A 20,252-nucleotide genomic window follows, 5' to 3' on the forward strand; every position below is an offset into this window, starting at 1 on the left:
AGTGCCCCGAGACCATGTCATGTAAATCATGCTGCACATGACATGCCAGTCATGATTTGCACGTTAGGACCTGTCATTATGTTCGTCATGAAGTCTTGTCACGCCATACCAATTTTGGTATATATGAAATTAACGGAACGGCCGCAAGAGCCCCAAGGCCGTGGAATGTAAATCATGCTGTTCATGACATATATGTTATGATTTTCATGTTATGACCTGTCATTTATTTTTGTAATAAGGTCATGTTATGCCACACCAATTTTGGTATACATCCGATTAACGAAACGGCCAGGAGAGCATAAAGTCGTAGGCGGCTAGATAGATAGGTACGCTCAGAGTCGCAGAAGTTCGCTAAGAAATGCTTCGCATTTAAAATACACAGACGAGGGTCCCGAAATATGAGACTGCAATGTTACCCTCGGTGAAGGTTACATATAAGGATTAGCAGCAGTGAAAACAATGGGACATATGAAAAGCAATATGCATACCAGAATAAAAATAAAGAATTTATGAAACCTAGAAACACCTAGAAATTTGATTCAGTATATAGAAACACAGATTTAGTACAACTAATGGAAAAAGAAGATAAAAGTTTAACAAATACTGTTAAGGAATAGGGTAAATAGTGATATGGGTAAATTATTTCGTAATGAGATCGCACAGAAGTATGAAGGTGGTTTACCGTAATTAGCGTAAACCTAGGGAAGCAAAAAACAATGTTAGCTGCGAAAACGAAAATATATTTTCCCCCTACAACCGAAACGGGCTGCAAAACTGACGTGAATAGTAGGCAACTTTGTGATATACTCGTCCTAGAGCGCAGCACTTACCCCCGTATTCTAGAACGTCCCTTCACTCAACGCTCCACCTTGACTTGAGAAAGTCGATGGGAGCGCCGTTTCTAGGCGGAACAAATCACTGCATATCAGCGATTATCTGCAGCGATTCTTGAGAAGCGCGGCAAGGTCAATCTAAATAGGTCGCGAAAGTCGGAACGAAAAGTGGTCGGAAACCTATTGCGACAAACATCAACACCCGCGTGACGATTAAAGCGCTACTAGGTGAGGGGGGGACAAATAATGAAAACAAAAAATTAATTAAACGTTTATTTTCATTAGTTGCAATTTTATTTGTCACGAATTAAATTAGTAGATTACTTTAATCAAACTTTAGTCTTGGGTATGTGGTTGAGTGGCCAATTTTTTTCGTTTATTTTCAAAAACAGCGGGCACATGCAGGCAGTCTGGTAACATGGGCCAACGGTTTTGCATGGAAATTGCAGTAAAGGAAGAGCGCCCCCTCCTGTTTGCTTTCCTCGACATATCTCAGGCTTACGACAGCATTGAGCAGGACAGGCTATGGCAAATCTTGCAGGCGCTTGATATGCCAGAGGAGTGGCGCAACCTACTGCAGCGCCTTTATGCAGACGCCGAGGCAGTGGTTCAGTGGGGCAACTTGATCACTCCCCGGATTCAGGTGTCTAGGGGACTCAGGCAGGGCTGTCCGATGTCACCACTGCTCTTTATGCTGTACGTGGCCGGAATGGAGAGGAAGCTTTCAGAGTCTGGACTGGGGTTCAATTTGAACTACCTAGAGGAGGGTTTTCAGAGAGTACGAAGGCTGCCTGCCCTCTTCTACGCAGATGACATAGTCCTGCTGGCGGACAATGCGGCCGAGATGCAGGCTCTGCTTGACATCTGTGCGAGGGAGGGTACGGATCTTGGGCTGAACTTCAGTGCAAGAAAGTCTGCGGCCATGCGGTTCACACCATGGGAGGCAGTGCGGGACCCGACCCTCCTGCTGCAGGGCAAGGAAATTGAGTGGGCGGACAGATACAAGTACCTTGGGGTAACGGTGACGGCAACGATGAACTATATATGCGGGTATGAGAAGGAGTTGCGTGCCAAGGCTTTAAAGCGCCGGGCCTTCCTGGGCTCACGAGCTCTGTGGGCCTTCAGCAGGTACGAGGTCACCAGGGAACTGTGGAAAGGTGTTGCGGTCCCTGCTCTGACTTTCGGTAACGCTGTGGTGTGCCTCTCATCCGCGACTAGGCAGGCGCTCGAGGTTCGCCAAAGGGAAGCGGGTCGCACAGCCTTGGGGGTGCACGCCTTCACTCCTAATGAGGCAGTGCAGGGCGACCTTGGGTGGTCGTCTTTCGAGGCGAGGGAGGCAGTCGCCAAACTCTCTTACGAGAGGCGCCTCAGCGGCCTGCCAGATGGCCGTTGGGCCCGGGAGGTGTACAAGTACGTACACCTCCGGTCGGTGCGGACGAAATGGGTCGCCCGAACCCGCTCGCTATCGGAGCGATACAGGGTGGAGGCTATCCGGCTGACGGCCCCCCTCCAGCGCGACACAAGGAAAAAGGTGCGGGAATCAGTTAGCGCGGTCGAGACTGAGAGATGGAGGGAGTCGGGACGAGCGAAGAGGGCCCTGGCCTTGTATTGGGAGGCAAAGACGGATATTGCCAAGGAGGCGTTGTATGACAACTCCAGGGGCAGCGGGCTACTGTGCGAGGCGCGAAGTGGTGTACTTAGGACACGCTCGCTGCGCGCCAGGTACACTGCCGAGCTTGACACGATGTGCCCCTTGTGCCAGGGCGCAGAAGAGACAATCCGGCACATTGTGCTAGAGTGTACTGGCCTGCGCCCTGCGATACATGATGCTCAGGACTCTGGCACCTCGGCACAAGGCGCGACGGGCGCAACAAACGACAGCAGCGCTTTGGCAAGAGCTCTCGGTTTTCGCGGGTCCGGCGAGCTGCCAAGCTGGGAAGCGGTGGAGGCTACGAAGCGGCGGCTCGAATGCTGGTGGAGAAAACAGGTCGAGCAAACGCGCGCGCCGCGGCGGTAGCGGCGGCTATGATGCGCCGAGGGCGCATTGGATGTTACCAACCTTTTTCTTTTCTTTTCTCTCTCCCCCCTTTCTCCTCCCACCTTTAAAAATTTTTTCTTCTTAACTTGACCTTCGCTTTGTCTTTTTCTTCCTTGCCCGATCCGGCATAGACCGTTGATCTCCCGCTCCAAAGGGAAGAGGCAGCAGACATCATCATCATCATCATCATCATCATCATTTTGAGATGCAAATGGCGTCGCTCGCTTTTGCGCAGTAAGTTTGTGCTTGTCGTCCGTAGATATTTCCTCGCATAACCGTTGTTTTCTAGTCGTGGTACTTGGCAGAAGGTAATATAGCCCATCGCAGCCATCGGGAACCGTTTCAGTGACTGTGTTTTGCCAGCGCACGGCCGGCGTGCTGTCGCCCTTCGGGACGATGAGTCCGCCACGCTACGCGAAGAAACGCTGCGCTGTCTACGGATGCAAGAGCAACACGTGTGCAAGGTTTGTGTGTGTGATGATGTGGATTGTGTGGCCCGTGACGGGGCGAAGAGGGAACGACAGTTCTGCTCTGCGGTACGCCTTGGAGGGGAAGACGACGAAAAGGAAGCGCGAGCGGGGCGTGCGGCTCGAGGAGTTGGAGCGCGACACGGTTGGAACGGCAGCCGCTGGTCGGCGGTTCGGGTCGCGACATCGCTTAACCAGGCGTCCGGCAGCCATGTGGACCTGGTGAGCCTGATTCCCGCTCTGTGCCCGGTGCTGACACAGAGACCGGCAGCCTAGTCTGTTCCTGGCCTGAGGTCCTGAGGCCCGAGTGGTGTCACGAGGTGGCCGCGCCTCATGTTGGCGACGGGCAGCTAACCTGCGCTGCAGTGGCCTGGTGATCTACCGGCCTGCAGTGCCATCATCACCACCACTACCACCTCGCCACGGTCAAGGCAGCGTGACTGTTGACTGCACAAGGAATACCGGTGACGACCGACCTCGCCGCAGCGGCAACAGTTCATAACGGCGAGTAGGACAGTTTGTGTGCGAGGCGCGTAGGACGTTTAGGATGTAAATAAGGAATGTTGTAGTGTGTTGTGTGTGAATCGTCAGAGTTATCGGTTGTGTTAAAGTCTGTGTTGTGTGCACAGAATCACCTGACTGCTGGTGAATTATTTCGGATCCTGGGCCCACATTACACCATCACAGTGTGCACGTTGAATTGTTATGCTACTTCTGATTTCTGTGTTATATATTTTGGGGTAATATCCTGTGCAACTGCAATATTTCGCCAATAAAATACACCTTATTTATCAAATCTGTCTTTTTTGTCTTCCCGTTATCTTGCAGGCTTCCATTATGGAGCCGTCATAGTGATAAGGAAAAGAACATGCAGCTATAAAAAAAAGTAAGAAGCGGCGTCCTGTCAAAAAATTTCATAATTTCGCGCCCATCGCGTTAAAACGTGACGTCATTTCCGCTTCCGGTTGTGACGTCATCTTTTTCTTTTTTTTTAAATTCTGTTTGTCCCCTCCTCACATAGATGGCGACTGTTGCAACAACTAGCCACCGGCTTGACACGTGGGCTTCTACGGAAGTTACGCTACCAGTTTACATATACCTTGAGCGCGGCGTCATTCTCGGTCGAACAGCGGCGCTGTGCTCGACTTGTTCAAGTGAAGGACGAAATTCGAATCGAGGAGCGTTTGTGAATACGGGGGTTAGGCGCCAGTTCCTGCGTTTAACGTCGGCGTGCCTCGTTCATCGTCGCCGATAGAACGAGCACAGCAATGGATGAACGCGGAGCGCAGTACGCGTCTTAAAGCGCAGCACTTTTCTACGTTGAGCGTCGGCGTGCCTCGTTCATCGTCACCGATGGACGAGGCACGCCAGAACAAGGCGCCAGTTTCTACGTTGAGCGTCGGCGTGCCTCGTCCATTGTCACCGATAGAACAAGCACAACAATGGATGAACGCGGAGCGCAGTACGCCTCTTAGAGCGCAGCATTTAGGCGCCAGTTCCTGCGTTGAACGTCGGCGTGCCTCGTTTATCGTCACCAGTGCTGGGAAGTATCGAAGATACATGTATCTTAGATACTATCTTAGATACTCTTTGGGTATCTTGCATCTGTATCGCGATACGTTTCACAAAACGAGTATCTGTATCTGTATTTCCGATACATTCAATAAAGTATCGTGTATCTAAAGATACAAGATACTGCTATAGAAACACCACCGTGCCAAACAATAAACGTTGGCTGAACTCCGCTTCTCAAGGTGATACTGCTGCCACTGTGCCACCTGAATAAAACTAACGGAAGTGACAATCTTTTATCTTTCTGCCAGAATGCTCCAGCGAGCACAGGCGATTAGGTCTACGCGTCGCTATTCGTGGAGCAGACTCACATGATGGCACTCGAGCCACCTCGACAAGAACAGGCGCGCGAACGTCTACGCGCAGCCGGCGTTTTATTCTCGATGTTTTCTTTCTTTTTAATTCTGTCGGTGCTATGAGACTTGTTCGTAGCCACTGTACTGTGCTGAGTACTCCAATGCGTGCGGCGTCCTTCGCTCAAATTCTGATGCCGCTATAGTGTCGTTATCGAAGTTTGTCTTGCGTGGTGCTTTATTGCAAAGTCTTAATAATGCAAGATTGGGGTTGATTTACGTCTCGCGGCTATCACACATCAGCGATTTGAAAGATCTCGTGGAAGCAAGCTTGATGATGAGATTGATTTATATGCACATGAGATTCTAACAACCGTGACACCACCGGTGCCGATGCTAGATGCAGTAGAACAAGCATTTACGTAACAGAATATATTTTGACCTACTGTATCATTGTTCTTCCTGCTAAATTATTCAAGGAGTTATTTTAATGATAATTTGATTTATAGCACAATTGCTTTCTTTGCTGTACTCCGTTAGCATTACATGCATTACGTAGGCCTCGGTATAGTTCTTGCCGTCTGTTTACTGTTATACGTCTTTTGTAACCAGCCGCTAAAATACGTTCTTTGCTTTAGTTGTATTTTTTTAACTGTCTGCTTGAAAGGACGTAAAATAAGCTGAGCGTGCGTAGAGTATGCAGTAACAAAAATTCTGCTTACGATTTAGTAAAATAGCAAAAATGAGTTTGCATTGTAATACTGCAAAATATAAGAAACCTTTAAAAAGAAATATTAGGAAGGGGGCTCGAGAAAAATATAGTGCAAAGTACTCCGTTTTTTTTTTTATGAGCGTCCGCACGAGCCCCTTTATACTATTTTCCATGGGTACTGTTTTTTTTTTTAATTTTCTGTCCTTAACATCTAAGTTGAGGCAATCAGTTTTCTATTGTCTGACCGTAACATCTAAGTAGACGGTACATCATGCTCTATTCGGCCGCGGCGGCTGCATTTTCGATGGAGGCGAAAATGTTTAAGGCCCGTGTACTTAGATTTAGGTGCACGTTAAAGAACCCCAGGTGGTCGAAATTTCCGAAGCCCTCCACTACGGCGTCTCTCATAATCATATCGTGGTTTTGGGACGTTAAACCCCAGATATTATTATTATTATTAGAGAGTTTTAGCACTGGGGACCTCAAGCCACCTGCGTACGCACGCTCTTGCGTTCCTTAATTTTGTACTCCCAGCCGCATCCACCGAGAATACAAAAGAGCGCAAGGGCCCGCGCGCCCTCAAGCCCGCGGGATCCCAGCACTAAAACTCTCTATTATCATGCTCTATTGTGATAGCTTCTAGAGGTGCCACCTGCATCGTATTTATACAGGGTGTTTCGCGTAACTGGAACCGAATATTTACAAAGTGGTTAACCTCTGCCGAATTAAACCAACTACATGGTTTAGCGTCATGTGGCTCTCGTTAGCGTATTTTTATATTGCGCTAAATTGGTTAATTAACTACGATGAAACATGCAACACTTCAGGTATTCAATTTAGGGCCAAGTGCACTTTGTTAGGTTGTAGAAGGCATTGAGCGGCTGCTGGTTGTAGAGGGTGAAATGAGCGGCTGCTGGTTTAGGTATCGGCTCCACAGTGCGTCAACATTTCTTAAGGCCGCACACGGCATAGCAAACGCCACCGTCCCTGAGAAGCGATAGCTTGACGGTCCGCGCGCCGGTCGTTTCGCTCGAAGCACGTTTCTGAGCGCTACAGTACGGTAGCGCATGAGCACAGTCACGTGATTTTATTTCACATTTCGAGGGCTTCCTTTAAAAAGCCGGAAAATATTCACCACGCACCGTGTACGACGCAAAAAAAAAATGAATCGGTCGTTTTTAAATGCGCTCTATTCGTGACGAAACGCACTCGGCTCAAATATGAATATTAAAAATGTTCCATGATTGAGCTTATTTAATTAACCATTTAGGCGCAATATAAAAAAATACCATAACGAGTGCCATATGACGGTAAACCATATGACATTGGTTTCATTCAGTCGCAGTTAACCACTTGTCTTTTAAATATTTAGTTCTACTTACGTGAAACACACTGCATACTTAATGACTGTGATTGTTTAATACGGAACCACCTTGCTATTTGACTCAAGTATGTTCGTTTTCATTTGTAGGTCACCGACTCACCGTAATGCGTTTTTTTTTTTACTTTTATAAATCAGCAGGTAAGAACAGCTAGCAGTGGCAATAGTGCGAATAGCAGTGATATCCTGCGACGCTTTGTACTGCTACAATACGTCTGAGACGTTTCTGTGCGCCACAAGTTCTCTCGGAGGAGAAAGTCCCTCAACAATTTCAGCGTTACCAAAGAACTCTGGTAAAAGATAGCCCGTTTGTGAATATGTTGCTAGCGAATCCTTTACGCCAGAAGATAAGTAGGATATGAAAAATTTTTGCACATTTATGTCTTCGATGAACTGTGAGTGCTGACTGTGTAGCTATCGTCTTCGCGCGATGGGTCGCAAAAAAAGTATCCCTACCAGCGCTTTTGCTGCTCTACACCTGTAGGGTGATGAGCTGTTATGAAAACGGTAATACGCTTACGGACAGCTGACCTCGCCGCGTATAAAGAGCTGTCATGTTAAGCAGCCAAACAAATCCCAGTAAGTTGTTTCGGAATGAAATTGGTACGCTTTGTGCACGGTGTAAGAAGTAGCTTTGAGCAAGAATGACAAAACTTTCGGGATGCAATCAGATATTTCATTACAATTAAACAATGTTAGTCGCATTTACAAAATTTTCAAGTAAACGCTTTTGTACATACGCCTTTGCTGCTTCATTATAAAGATCTATAATAGCAAATTTGCAAATGTTTCGAAGTATCTTAAGATACAATTGGGACGTATTGTATCGGATACATTTTTTCGGGGAGTATCTTGTATCTGTATCTCAAATACTTTTTGGCAGAGTATCTTGTATCGTATCGCGATACAATTTCAATGTATCTTTGCCCAGCCCTGATCGTCACCGATAGAACAAGCACAGCAATGGATGAACGCGGAGCGCAGTACGCGTCTTAGAGCGCAGCACTTAGGCGCCAGTTTTTGCGTTGAGCGTCGGCGTGCCTCGTCCATTGTCACCGATAGAACGAGCACAGCAATGGATAAACGCGGAGCGCAGTACGCATCTTAGAGCGCAGCACAATTAGGCGCCAGTTTCTGCGTGGAGTGTCGGCGTGTCTCGTCCATTGTCACCGATAGAACGAGCACAGCAATGGATGAACGCGGAGCGCAGAGAGGATGGCGAATGGATTAGGAGGGCCCTGCAGTTCGCGCAGCGGGAGAAGCTCATCGCATGCCGCTGGAAAGGCGCCATAGTTTATATTCCATTCAGGCGCGAATTAATATGATTGACTGTTTGCAAATGTGTCAAATTCGTGCAAAATAATTCTGAGGCAACCGATATTACATCCCAAGAAAGACATCGAAGTACTATGTTTGTGCGAGCTTTAGTAATTACTCCTAATTAGCGTGTAATTAAATATGTAGGGGATAGTCGGGAGGACTGGGACACTTATCACAAATGTATTTTTAGTTTTGTATATTCGAAACGCAAAACGGTGTTTGATGATACAAGTCGAAATACGCACTAAGAGAAAAAGAAGAAATAGAGAAGGAAAGGCAGGGAGCTAGTTAACCAGTTTAAGAAAACCGTTTTTCTTTTGCTACCCTACGCATGGGAATAGAGTGGGGGAGATTGAAAGATGGAGAGAAAGATAGCACATAACACAGCACACACAGAGTCAGTCACTGTCCGTCACTCTTGCGTAGTACGCGACATTACTGTCACAGCCGCTTGTTCAAGTCCGTTTCGCTTAAAAACCTCAGAAGTGCCTTCGTCACCTTCAGCTGCGATGTCTTCTGTCGACGACGTGCAAGAATAGTTTCAACAGACATTTGTCTACTATCAAGGTGCGCTAGAACGGAGGCCAGTTCAGGGCCCGAAATACACTCCAGAAGTTCTGAGAAGCATTGGTTCCAGCTGCCACTTCTGGGGCAGCTGCAAAAATATTGTTGTGATAGCTAAAATATGTCCCATTCCACCCGTCTCTTTGGGTGGAGTGGGACGTCTGTAACACAATGGTCCAAACGTCTTCAGCGACCATTATGAGCCAATAGTTCAACATTGAACTTGAAGCAGGGTCGCAAACGCTTTCTTAACTAGATAGTTTTTGACACTGGCAGCTTGATCACAACGTCCGTCATTGGTACAGTATTTATATACTTAATTCTGAGGAGAAAAGTAAACTTTTGTGATCTTTTTCTTCTGCAGGAACTGGACACTGACGTCCCCTGTGTAATGGACGTCAGTTTTTTTTTACTAAAGCTGGCAAAAACAAAATCATCTTTTGTCACTTGAATAGATTCATTCAGCCAATAGAATTCAGGAATGTCGTGCTTCTCATCATTAAAACTTGACATATGTCATTGTCAGAATCGTCAAAGGCCGCGAATGTCGTGAAGGTGACATCACTCTTTGGCCTTGTTGAAGGTGCTGATGTTGACAAGGCTTTTATGATTCTCAAGAATTAAAGGGATGGGTTCTTCCGTCGAGCATACATTTTGCATGTCGCACAATGTGTTCTAATGCCAGTAAAAACAGTTCGCCGGACATCCATCCCGACCCAAACGAGTACTTCCGGCTTGGTAGCCCTTCAAAGAGAGATAGAGAGAGCGAAAACACATTTATACCTCACGCGTGCAAACATTAACACCAGTGGCAGAGAATGCACGAAACGGTCACCAATTCGCTGCAATCTGCTGATGTGAGCTGAGAAATTTGCTTCTCTTCACGTGCTGCTACTATCTATGGTGGATTATGTGCTAGCCCGTTTCATCGCAACTGTATAGGTGCGATATGTAGTTAGCTTGCATCGGTCGTACAAAGGAAAGCATCCATATTAACGTGCTTGTTGCTAGAAAAGACTTCCGGCGATCGAAATGAGAGCTGCGGGTGACGATCCATAATGCCCATAAACGGCAGTCTCTTAGTGACTTTCCGTCCCAAGTAACCACGGATATCCGGTAGGCATACGACGGGACGTCCATTTTGGATATTCCGGACATCCATCAGATATCCACGAACGTACAGTGTACGTCCGATCGACATACATCGGATGTACAAAGGTAACAAATTTGTACGTTCGCTCGACATCCGTCTCGGATAGCCAACATGGACATTGAAAGGACCATCAGGGGATTATATATATATATATATTGTAAAGGCGTTTATTGACGGCTAGATTGACGGCGACGATGCACAACAGTCACGACGGAGCGCAGACTCTCACGAGCACGAGCACAAGGGGCGTGCTCTCCGAGAAGAGGCGAAGAGGGCGACCTACTAGAAGGCGCTGGAGAGGACGGCCCATTACAAGGTTCCAATGCTTCTCTACAATATATATATATATATATATATATATATATATATATATATATATATATATATATATATATATATACACTAGTATATATATGTGTATATATGTATAACACATCTATATATGTATAATATATCCCCTGATGGTCCTTTGAACGTCCGTGTCGGCTGTTGCAAACTAGTACGGCAGTAAACTGACCTGCATTCTCATTAGCGTGTTATGCAGCTTGCTTGCCTTTAGCAAATACCCTTTCAAATACTCGTCTGCTGTACGAAGAGCACTCCGCAGAATAAATTAGACGAACAAAATGCTGCATCTGCCACCACAATCCTTGTACTTCTGCACTGCTTGCCTAAGCGATGATTTGGATATTTCAAGAGCCTCTGCTGCATCTCTTTTCATCGCACACTAATCTCATATCCAGCATCACGCTGTTTCATGCATGATGGCTGTCTGTAAGCTTTCACTTGAAATTGAAAGTGCGTGTTTGTTTCTTCTATTTTATTAAGTTCATTTCAACTAATATGAACACTTAAGAGCACTCGTGCTATTCAAGCGCTTATACCGGAGTGCTCTCAATTGTGTAATCAAAGCTTTTTAAATGAAGCGGCATCGCGTTTTATAATACCCCTTCAGTTTAGCCTCTCCTAACGTAAACTGTAATGTAAAAAGTATGTCTGTTTTCCAGTCTAATTGCATAAAATTACATAAAATATTACATAAAATTAAATAATTACATAAAATGTGAAATAAACAAAATTAACTCCTTTCTTGGCTGTGACTCGACCATGAAGCTGATTTACAAGCAATGCTCAATGGTGAAACTTCGCTTGTTAGGCCTAACTTGCTCTTGCGAAATATACGACGCTCTTTTCGGGGGAGAGTGGGTATTGGTGTCCGCGAAGCTCTTTAAATGTCAGAATGGTGCTATTGTAATAATAGAAATTTACTTTTGACACGCGAAAGAGGTGAATTCCAGCTACAGAAAGGTCCATTCGCCGAAGACGTCCGCCATTACAGCCACACTATCGGTATGCTAGCACCATCTTACGAGTAGTTCGTTAACGTATTTGAAGTAACTGCAGGAGAGGTATACGAGCTGTCCCATTCCTCCAACCGTCCCAAACCTCCTTCCCCTAATTATTGTGCTGTCAGTCATTTTCAGTTTTAAATAAAAAGAATCAATTCGTAGGCTCAAACGGCACATGTAATTTGTTCTTGGTTGTATCCATTTGGAATAAAGAAAAAAAGCCGACTCGCTTGACCGGTAGATCAGACTCGCTATAGTTCTTTCTGAACAATGAGCGACGCGACACCTACAGTTCGCGCTGTTTAAAGAGTAGCTCATCACCGCCGCTGCCAAGGGATCCGGCAGGTAAATGAAAACGCGCTTATAGCTGCGTTCAAATTTCACATTAGGGAGTATCGCAAATGTCGGTAATTGTTTTTTTTTTCCTTTCAAAGTCGGCTGCAAGGCAGTGTTACCTGGAATAGGATCACCTACCTATGGACAAAGAAAGCACGCAGATGGTCACAAAATTTATTTCTTTGTTTAAAAATAACTTACAGGACTCAGATGAGGCATTGTGTAAGGGGGGCAGTACAAAAAGTGAGCGTCCGCTATGCTTTGAATACGCGATGTACATAAACAACAATATAGTATATAGACCACATCACATTGTTTTTTTTCCGTTCTAACAATAAATATTTCTTGGAATACATTCACAGCGTATTTAGTGTGCCGAATCCACATAACAATAAAATTCACTACGTATACTTCGTAAATAGTTTATTTAAAGCACCCGGAAATACGTGATACTTTTCCAGGGGGAGCACTCTCCCTTGAGCCCACACGCATCTGCAGCATTGCGACAGGAAGCTGTTGCAGGTAAGAAGCTTCAGGATCAGCTATGAAGTGTGGAATTTATGTTGGAACGAATTGTTAGCCAAACAAGGCATCGTTGAGTGTTTACCGCAGTGCGTAAGGCCAGCGTCACTGATCCATGCGTTCTTGTGTACATGAACAACATCAGCATACACCACATCACATGTTATCTCTCGATCGTTTTCTCTAACGATAACTATTTCCTACATTCCTAGTGTACGTACATTCGCTGAATGGCCATGTCAATCAAAATTCGCTGTGTACTTTGGAAAGAAAATGGTTTAACTAAAACGCCAGGAAATGCGAGAGGTCCAGGAGGAGCACACTCACTTTAGCCCACATTGAGTCTGCAGCATTGCGACAAAAACGCTGCTGCAAGCATCAGCTATGAGGTATCACAGGGGAATTTATGTAGCAACAAATTGTTAGCCAAAGAAAAGGAATTGTTGAGTGTTCTTCCCAGTGCAAAAAGCCAGCGTCACTGATCTATGCGTTCATGTGTGGCAACGGGCGCTGCGGCGTCGGCTGGCCCCTTCTAGTCTTTGTCCTCTGGCGCTGCTGCAGGCGGAGGCGCATCATCATCACTGGGTTGTTGTTGTTGGTCCTTAGCGATTGAAGTTAGCTGAAGCGTTGTCAGGGAGCCTCAACATTTACGGTTCCTATACACAACGGCAATGATACGAACTATTTTGTTATTCACGATCGTCTGGAACAGCGCATAAACAAGATACATATAAGAGCGCTTATATTGGACTAATATTATGAGACTAATACCAGATACAGGGGCGCAGCCAGAGCCCCCCCCCCCCGAAAATTTTCAGTTTTGCTTGCGTATATATGCACGAACACATACAAACGCACGCACTAACATACATAAAGTATGGTTGACCCCCCCCCCCCCCCGAAAAAATTTCTGGCTACGTCCCTGACCAGATAGAGCCAAATTCCGACATAAATAACACACACACACACATATATATATATATAACAGATTATTGGACGTAGTCATGGAAATCCGTAATGTTTACCGCTGACGTCAGCATAGCAAATGTGTGGTCATAAGTACCAGGATTAACGAATGCATTTTTCTGTGGCAGGAAACAAGGTTTGACGGCAGCTATAAGTACTTAAGTACCTAGATACTTAGCACCCAAGCACTTAAGTGCGCTTCTTCAAGTTTCTCTCCGCTAGACCATGCGACTGTTCATTCATGCCAACGTATCTTATGCTGTTCGGGCGGGACGGCAAGAAAAGGATACATATGGGGCGACACTCTTGTCCTCGTAGATGGTGAAGTTCTCGTTCTGACTGACGATGGCAATCGACACGTTCTCGGCGGTCAATTTACCGCCGGTGGGAAGGCAGCTGCGCAGCGCCCGCAAACCATGTTTCACCAAGTCCTCCAGGTTGCCTGTGCACACAATGCATGCTCGTACAATGCTTCTTCCTCACAGCATTTATACTCAGCCAGTTCAAAATTTGAGTGTGTACAACACACTTCTACACTTCTACTATGAAACTGGAAGTCACATTACTATTGATATGTCTGAATATCAAAATCTGCAAATCAGACTGCATAATAATATTTTTTCAGTTTCAACACCAAATGAAATAAAAACATTTAGGGATCCATTGTGGAAAAATGAATGGGGTTTATTTGTGTATTTCATAAACGTAATGTCACCCTTAACACTTGTCGGTTTAATGGCTCTTATAGGAATCGCAATTTAAAGCAAATATCCAACATGTAGAAATAGAACAAACAATCATTATTCAGCACCGGAAACGTTAATTGCATAACCTACATGCATTTATCGAACGTCCATGTGTTGCATTACGTTGGAGTGCAGAATTCCTGTGCGTTACCTTTAGAACATGCTACCAAAGGCACTTGCTTTGGTTGGCCCCAAATTAATAGTCCTAAACTATTTGTGGCCAAAAATCTAAGTGATGTAATTTTGAAATAAGATGTTCTAAAGGCCGCCCGGTACTACCAATGCCGTCATTTCTCTTTTTAATTGAAAACGAGCTAATAGCATTAACTTGACCTAATATGGCATCGCATAATACTAAAGAACTCACAAATATATTAAACTATCGGATAGCGTCGCAAGAAGTGAGATTATACGTTGATTTTTTTTTTTGCGTTTTGAACATTGAACTACAACAATTTATTGAATTCCAGTAATTGTTCCAGCTTCGAAAATACAGAGTTTATATTAGACATTTTAAACATCCCTAATGTTACCCTCTCTCATTTCATACTTTATTAAGAATTGAGAAGCAGCGTGAAGACCATGTTTTTGTTGTTAAATGCAAGTCCCGTTTCCTAAACACAACACATCGAGGACGATCAGCCCAGTGACTGTCAGAGTGGTGCATTTCTCGCATCGTCATCATCATCCTACCTTACGTCTCCTACCATCCTACCATCATCCTACGTCTCTCTCAATGATTTCCAACCGACCATGTCCTGCGCGAACTGATTCCATTTTATGCCCGCAAATTTCTTAGTTTCGTCGCTCCAGCTAACCTTTTGCTGTCCTCGGCCGCACTACCCCCCGTGCATACGCCTATGTTCCTCGGTGAATATCCTTTACACGAGTAGGCTCATAGGCGTGCGCAGAGGGGGGGCAGGGGGGCGGCCGCTCCCCTAGTCACCTAAGGAGAGGGGGGGGCGGGGGCGCAAAGTGTGCCCCATACATTGGCTTAACAGGAAGGGGGGGCGCCGCGATGACCCCCGCCCCCCTGAAGGGGAACCCCCCCGCACGCCTATGAGTAGGCTTCCTTGTTAGCATTTGATCTAGGTATATTCTCTTCCACACATAGGCGTGCGCAGGGTTCCCCATAAGGGGGGGGGGGCGAAGGTTCCTCGCAGCGCACCCCCTCACCCGTCACTAAGTCATTGTATGGGGCAGATTTTGCGCCCCCCTCTTAGATGACTGGGGTGGGGGGGCTGCCACCCCTCCCCCCCCTCCCCCATTCGCACGCCTATGCTTCCACAGATTATAGTGTTGTCTACCTCGAACTCTCGCTCTCTCGGAGGACCTCATCACATTATTCTTGCCTTCTGTATCCTCTGTATCAAATAGAGCCGAAGACTTGCTCTAGGCTGCAGGTTGTTTTCAAGTTTCAGACGTGTAAAAGAGAATACAATTAAGTAATAAAAAAGTGTCCAGAAAGAAGCAAGCAGAAACACTGCTTTGTCCAATCTATTTGTTTTTCCTTTGCTAAGGTCTTGCTTCTCAGCACCGAGAAATGTTTTGTAATGTCTCGAAACAGGCAACTCTCACTGCTAGGATCCACAAGTCATACATACACAACTTGAACTCATCCAAGTGCTCCTCCAAGTATGTGCAGGCCGACTGAGAGCGATCCCCGATAGCCATGGCCTTGCATTCGAAGGTGTCGCCTGACGGGCTGCAGGCCTGGTAGATGTGTGGACCGAGGTCCTAAGCAAAGAATTTCAACGCGGTGATCTCAAACAGGATATGGACAGCACAGCACTGACTATCAAGCCGAAATGCATATACAAGACAAAACTCCCAAAAAATAAAACAAACAGGGCGAAGACGCAAATGTCGACACCAGATGACAACTGCCGCGCTTCATGATACTTTGTATCTTTGTCATGCAACATTTGACAAAAGCACTTCAAAAAATAAGCATAACATCATTTTCGATCAAATTGGGTGGGCTGTCGATCTGGCTCTTTTGCAATTCGTCCCCACTGAAATGTTGCCATCTTGGCCGGGAATCCAACCTGCGTTCTCAGGCTTAGCAGCAAACGTTAGCCTCAAGCTACCACGGTGGGCGTTAAACGGAGTCTCACCGCAGCCAATTTCAGAAGGCACATGCGAACTGGAAGGAAATTCTTCAAGTTGTTTGTGGGCATACGTACATAAAAAAAGTACCTTCCATTTAAGCACATTGCGAAGACGAAAGAGAACGACCGTTTGTTCAGGACATCACTATATTCAGCATACACTTTATACCAACCTGCCATCAGTTTTTTTCATAACAGCAATAAAAAAATTACCGACGATTGCGATACTCCCGAATGTGAAATGTGAGCGCAGCTGATGTTTTCATTTGGCGATATAATATAGGCAAAGAATTTGAGATAGACATGTATGTACGTATCATTACGGACTACTCTTTATTTTTATTTTATTTTTTACTTTATCGTTATGTTTTCATTTCTCTTCTGCTTCGTCAGCGCGAACAGCTGTTACAGGCAACTCTTTACTTTTATTCCTTAGTTGTCTTTTTTAAAAGTTATTTATTGATTTTTGAGTGTTTAGCTCTGTTTAAAAAAATTAATTTTCTGTTTCCGCGGCCAAGGCTCCAGGGTAATCCAGCAGGCCTCGCCAAAGGAATAATAGCGTCGCATGGCTCTATACGCGCGAACCAGGAGCTGTCTAGCGGTGTTCGCTCGGTTACGGCGATGGACAACGAGGCACAACGCTCAACCCAAGAACGGGCGCCCAAGAGCATTGCTCCAAGAAGCCTGTACCCTAACCAAACTGCTGCACTTGGATTAAGGGTTATATAGATGTGCCAACTTACGTCATATCCAGCTATCAGGAGACCAACTTTGTAAGGAAGCCGGTCGTAACTCTGAGTGGCCGCCTGCATTTCTGTTAGTGGAGCAGTCAAGGAGCGAGATTTAAAAATTATGAAAAGGGCAACAATATTTACCCTAGGTTAAATTAGCTGTATAAAGATAGAAGGCTTGTACTAAACTGATATAACATTGGCAAGACAGGGAACTGTTTCTTTTTATCTACTATTTCAATGGCCTTTTCCACAACTTTTTAACAATACTTCAATAACCTGACTGCCTCATTGCGCACCCTACCACTGTAATTGTTGGAATTTATAGTCTTGTCAAGATTTGTAGCCATACCATGCGTATTGCTAGTACTGACCTTCATTAAAGTCCCTAGATTTTTAACTAAAGTCCCTAGATTAGGGACTTTAACCTTCATGTATCGGTTACTTGTAGTTTTGCAGTGTTATCAATTATTGGATGGCGCTTCCTTTCTGCTTATATGTATGCCCTCCTGCTATGATCTTCTGTGAGGTCGGTAGATACTGCTAAATAATTAACTTCTTGTGCTGTAACAGTATTACATGTTCATTTATTTAAACAGCGATCCCCCCCCCCCCCCGCCCATTGTTCCAGTTCGAAATAAAACAAGGTTCGCAGCGGATGCAAAAATCAAACCAAGCGCTAGCTCTTCCCACAACGGCTGCCTTTAGTTCCTGGCTTTCCGGGCATAAAAGTGGGAAGTAAACAGTTCTTGCAATGAATCATCAGTGGTCCCTAGCTGCCATTATCGTCAAAAACATGCATGGCCGTAACAAGCTTGCACTTCATTTTTAAGAACGGTAAAAGCGCACTAGAAACGACGACACAAAGAAGGCGCACACACGCACGCACATGACGAAGCCTTTACCGGTCTTAAAAATGGACTACCAGCGTGCCCTGATTGCCACTTTGGTGAACTTGCACTATCAACAATGATGAGGCAGGTATGTTGCTGACTCGGCGTCCCCCTCAGATGGTTAGGAGGGGGGGGGGTTGCCTGACCCCCTCATGCGCACGCCTATGATTACGAGGGAAGCCGTAGTGGAGGGCTCCGGAAACTTCGACCACCTGGCATGGGCGTCGGCAGAACTTTTTGCAGGGGGTGCATCCGCGGAGGGGGGTGGGGCTCATCCATCATAGGCGGCCTTTCCTTCACTGCCGTGACATGACCGGCAAGATTGTTCAATTGTGTGTAACGTGGAAAGTTGGCTGGCAATCCTGAAGACGGTTTCACACGGAGATGCGGGATCTGAGTATGCTAATCAAGCTGTGTACCTTATTGCTAGCTGCATAGAAAATTATTTCTACTGCGAAGATTGGTGTCTTTCGACCTCGAGCAACAGAGAGGGTGTGTGCTGTGCCCCCCCCCCCCCCCCCCATTCCTAATGAGGAATCTTGCGGACGCCTACGGCCATCGCTACACTTCAATGGTAGTCTAATGAGGCTGCAACACATACGGACGCAAAAAACGCCAGGCCTGCGCGGACAGCGCAGCACAGTCACAGCGAAAGCTCGAAGAGCGGCATTTCTAGAGCCCGTTGTAAACTCTCTTGTGGCTGCTAATACAACTACACTAGCAACGTACCCACTACGCCACAAATCATAATTTTTGTGAAGTTGGGAAGCACCCACCACGACATTACTCGTCATTCTGCGGAGAAGCGAGGTACCACCTGTAAGGCATTATGTGCAGTTTCTTGATACGTCGGCTGATGACGATGAAGAATTATGGCTCAGCCGTTTGTAATGGGTTGGAAGCTTTAAACGACCCACTTGTTAAGTAATTTGCATTGTGTGACGCCCGGTCGTTATTTAACTCTCCCACCACGCTTTATAACGTACGTTAACGGAAGAACGAGAGAGAGAGAGAGAGAGGGAATTAACTTTATTGAGACCCTGAGGAAATGGATCATGGGAGACTTATGGGCTTTCTTGGCAACCAACAGAAGTGCACTTACGAAGAACCCACTACGCTACAAATCATAATTTTTGTGAAGTATGGAAGCAGCCACTAAGCAATTTTTCGTCATTCTGCGCAGAACCATGGTACCTGCTAAACACCTGTAAGGTATTATGTGCACTTTGTTGATGCTGTGGCTAATGACGATGAAGAATTATTGCAGAGCCCTTTGTAATGGTTTGGAAGCATTCAACAACTCACTCGTACGTTGCGAAATTCGCATTGTGTGACGCCTGGTTACAGAATTCGCGTTGTGTGACACTTGGTTGTTATTTTACTCTTCTACCACGCTACATTACAGATGTAAATGTGGTTCCTTCCCGACATGAAGCCTGTAAAGGGTCTTTTTGCAAAGCAGTTTCAAGCACCGGCATGGCTCTGAGGTAGGATACGGGGCTCCCACGCAGAGGGCCCTGGTTCGAACCGCGTTCCATCCTGGAAATTTTTTCTTATATCTATTATTTCGAGCGATAGTGGTTACGGACACTGGCGGCGGCGGCGGCGGCTGACAACTACGGCGCGAAAAACGGCCCTTGTTGTGATCTCATAACAGCTTTCGCTGTAAAAGGATACGGTTTCCGAGAAGTGTGGCGAGTACGCTGATGGACAGCGGCGTGTCGTACGTAGCACGGTTTTTCTGGCACTTGGTCTGCATGGAGTCGCTCAGCTGCCGGGCGTGGGCCGCCAAGCCCGCGAAAGAGATGCCGACGTGTTTGTCGATGGGGATGATCTTTTTTTCGGGAACCGACAGCACCGAGGGGGCCTCCTTCAGTGCCACCAGCACGGCGTGGGTGTCGCTCTTGAGGCCCGCGGTGGCGGAGCCGCTTTCGACAGCCTGCGTGGTGGTGTTAAACTGGAGAAGCCCGCCCTGGGGACTCCACCCACCATGCTGGTTCTGGTACTGCGACGAAGAAGGCATGAGGGACGAGAAAAATCTGTTCGGGGCATTTGCGTGCCAATGGTGTACGACTGAGGAGATGCACATGTCGTCAGTACAAGCAACTTACCACTGTACTGGTGTTCCACGATCACGTCACTGTATCATGCTCAGTGCTGCGAAAGACCTAGCTGTTTCAATGTCACCGAGACGCAATCGGAACGCTGCTGTAGTGTGTGCGAGACCTTACTGCAGGACCACTTCAATACACAACCAATACACTG

General features: G+C 46.2%; 2 protein-coding genes across 2 annotated transcripts; one reads left to right on the forward strand and one right to left on the reverse strand.

Annotated features, from left to right (window-relative positions):
* The first annotated feature begins 1,269 nt into the window (after positions 1-1,269).
* Positions 1,270-2,850, forward strand: LOC119403336 (retrovirus-related Pol polyprotein from type-2 retrotransposable element R2DM). The gene has a single exon (XM_037670280.2). It carries the CDS (start codon positions 1,270-1,272, stop codon positions 2,848-2,850), a length of 1,581 nt encoding a protein of 526 aa, XP_037526208.2.
* Positions 2,851-13,072: 10,222 nt separating this feature from the next.
* LOC119403338 (proteasome subunit alpha type-1) lies at positions 13,073-20,010 on the reverse strand. Its single transcript, XM_037670281.1, has 5 exons — positions 19,665-20,010; positions 17,107-17,177; positions 15,857-15,989; positions 13,797-13,948; positions 13,073-13,159 (listed from the first exon to the last, which is right to left on the reverse strand). The coding sequence occupies exons 1-5, from the start codon at positions 20,008-20,010 to the stop codon at positions 13,073-13,075; spliced, it is 789 nt and encodes a 262-aa protein (XP_037526209.1).
* Between the last annotated feature and the right edge of the window lie 242 nt (positions 20,011-20,252).

This window comes from Rhipicephalus sanguineus, chromosome 8 (genome assembly GCF_013339695.2).
Source record: "Rhipicephalus sanguineus isolate Rsan-2018 chromosome 8, BIME_Rsan_1.4, whole genome shotgun sequence".
In the NCBI taxonomy this organism is placed as follows: Eukaryota; Metazoa; Arthropoda; class Arachnida; order Ixodida; family Ixodidae; genus Rhipicephalus; species Rhipicephalus sanguineus.

Bases quoted from the DNA above. Each gene is read 5' to 3' on its own strand.
- LOC119403338 (XM_037670281.1), bottom strand. From the start codon at position 20,010: ATGCCTTCTTCGTCGCAGTACCAGAACCAGCATGGTGGGTGGAGTCCC. The intron at 17,178-19,664 runs GTATCCTTTTAC...CTCCACTAACAG, and splicing joins CGCCACACTTCTCGGAAACC to AAATGCAGGCGGCCACTCAG. The intron at 13,160-13,796 runs GTATCCTTTTCT...ACAACGCTTCAG, and splicing joins ACAAGAGTGTCGCCCCATAT to CTAACTTCAATCGCTAAGGA.
- LOC119403336 (XM_037670280.2), top strand. From the start codon at position 1,270: ATGGAAATTGCAGTAAAGGAAGAGCGCCCCCTCCTGTTTGCTTTCCTC.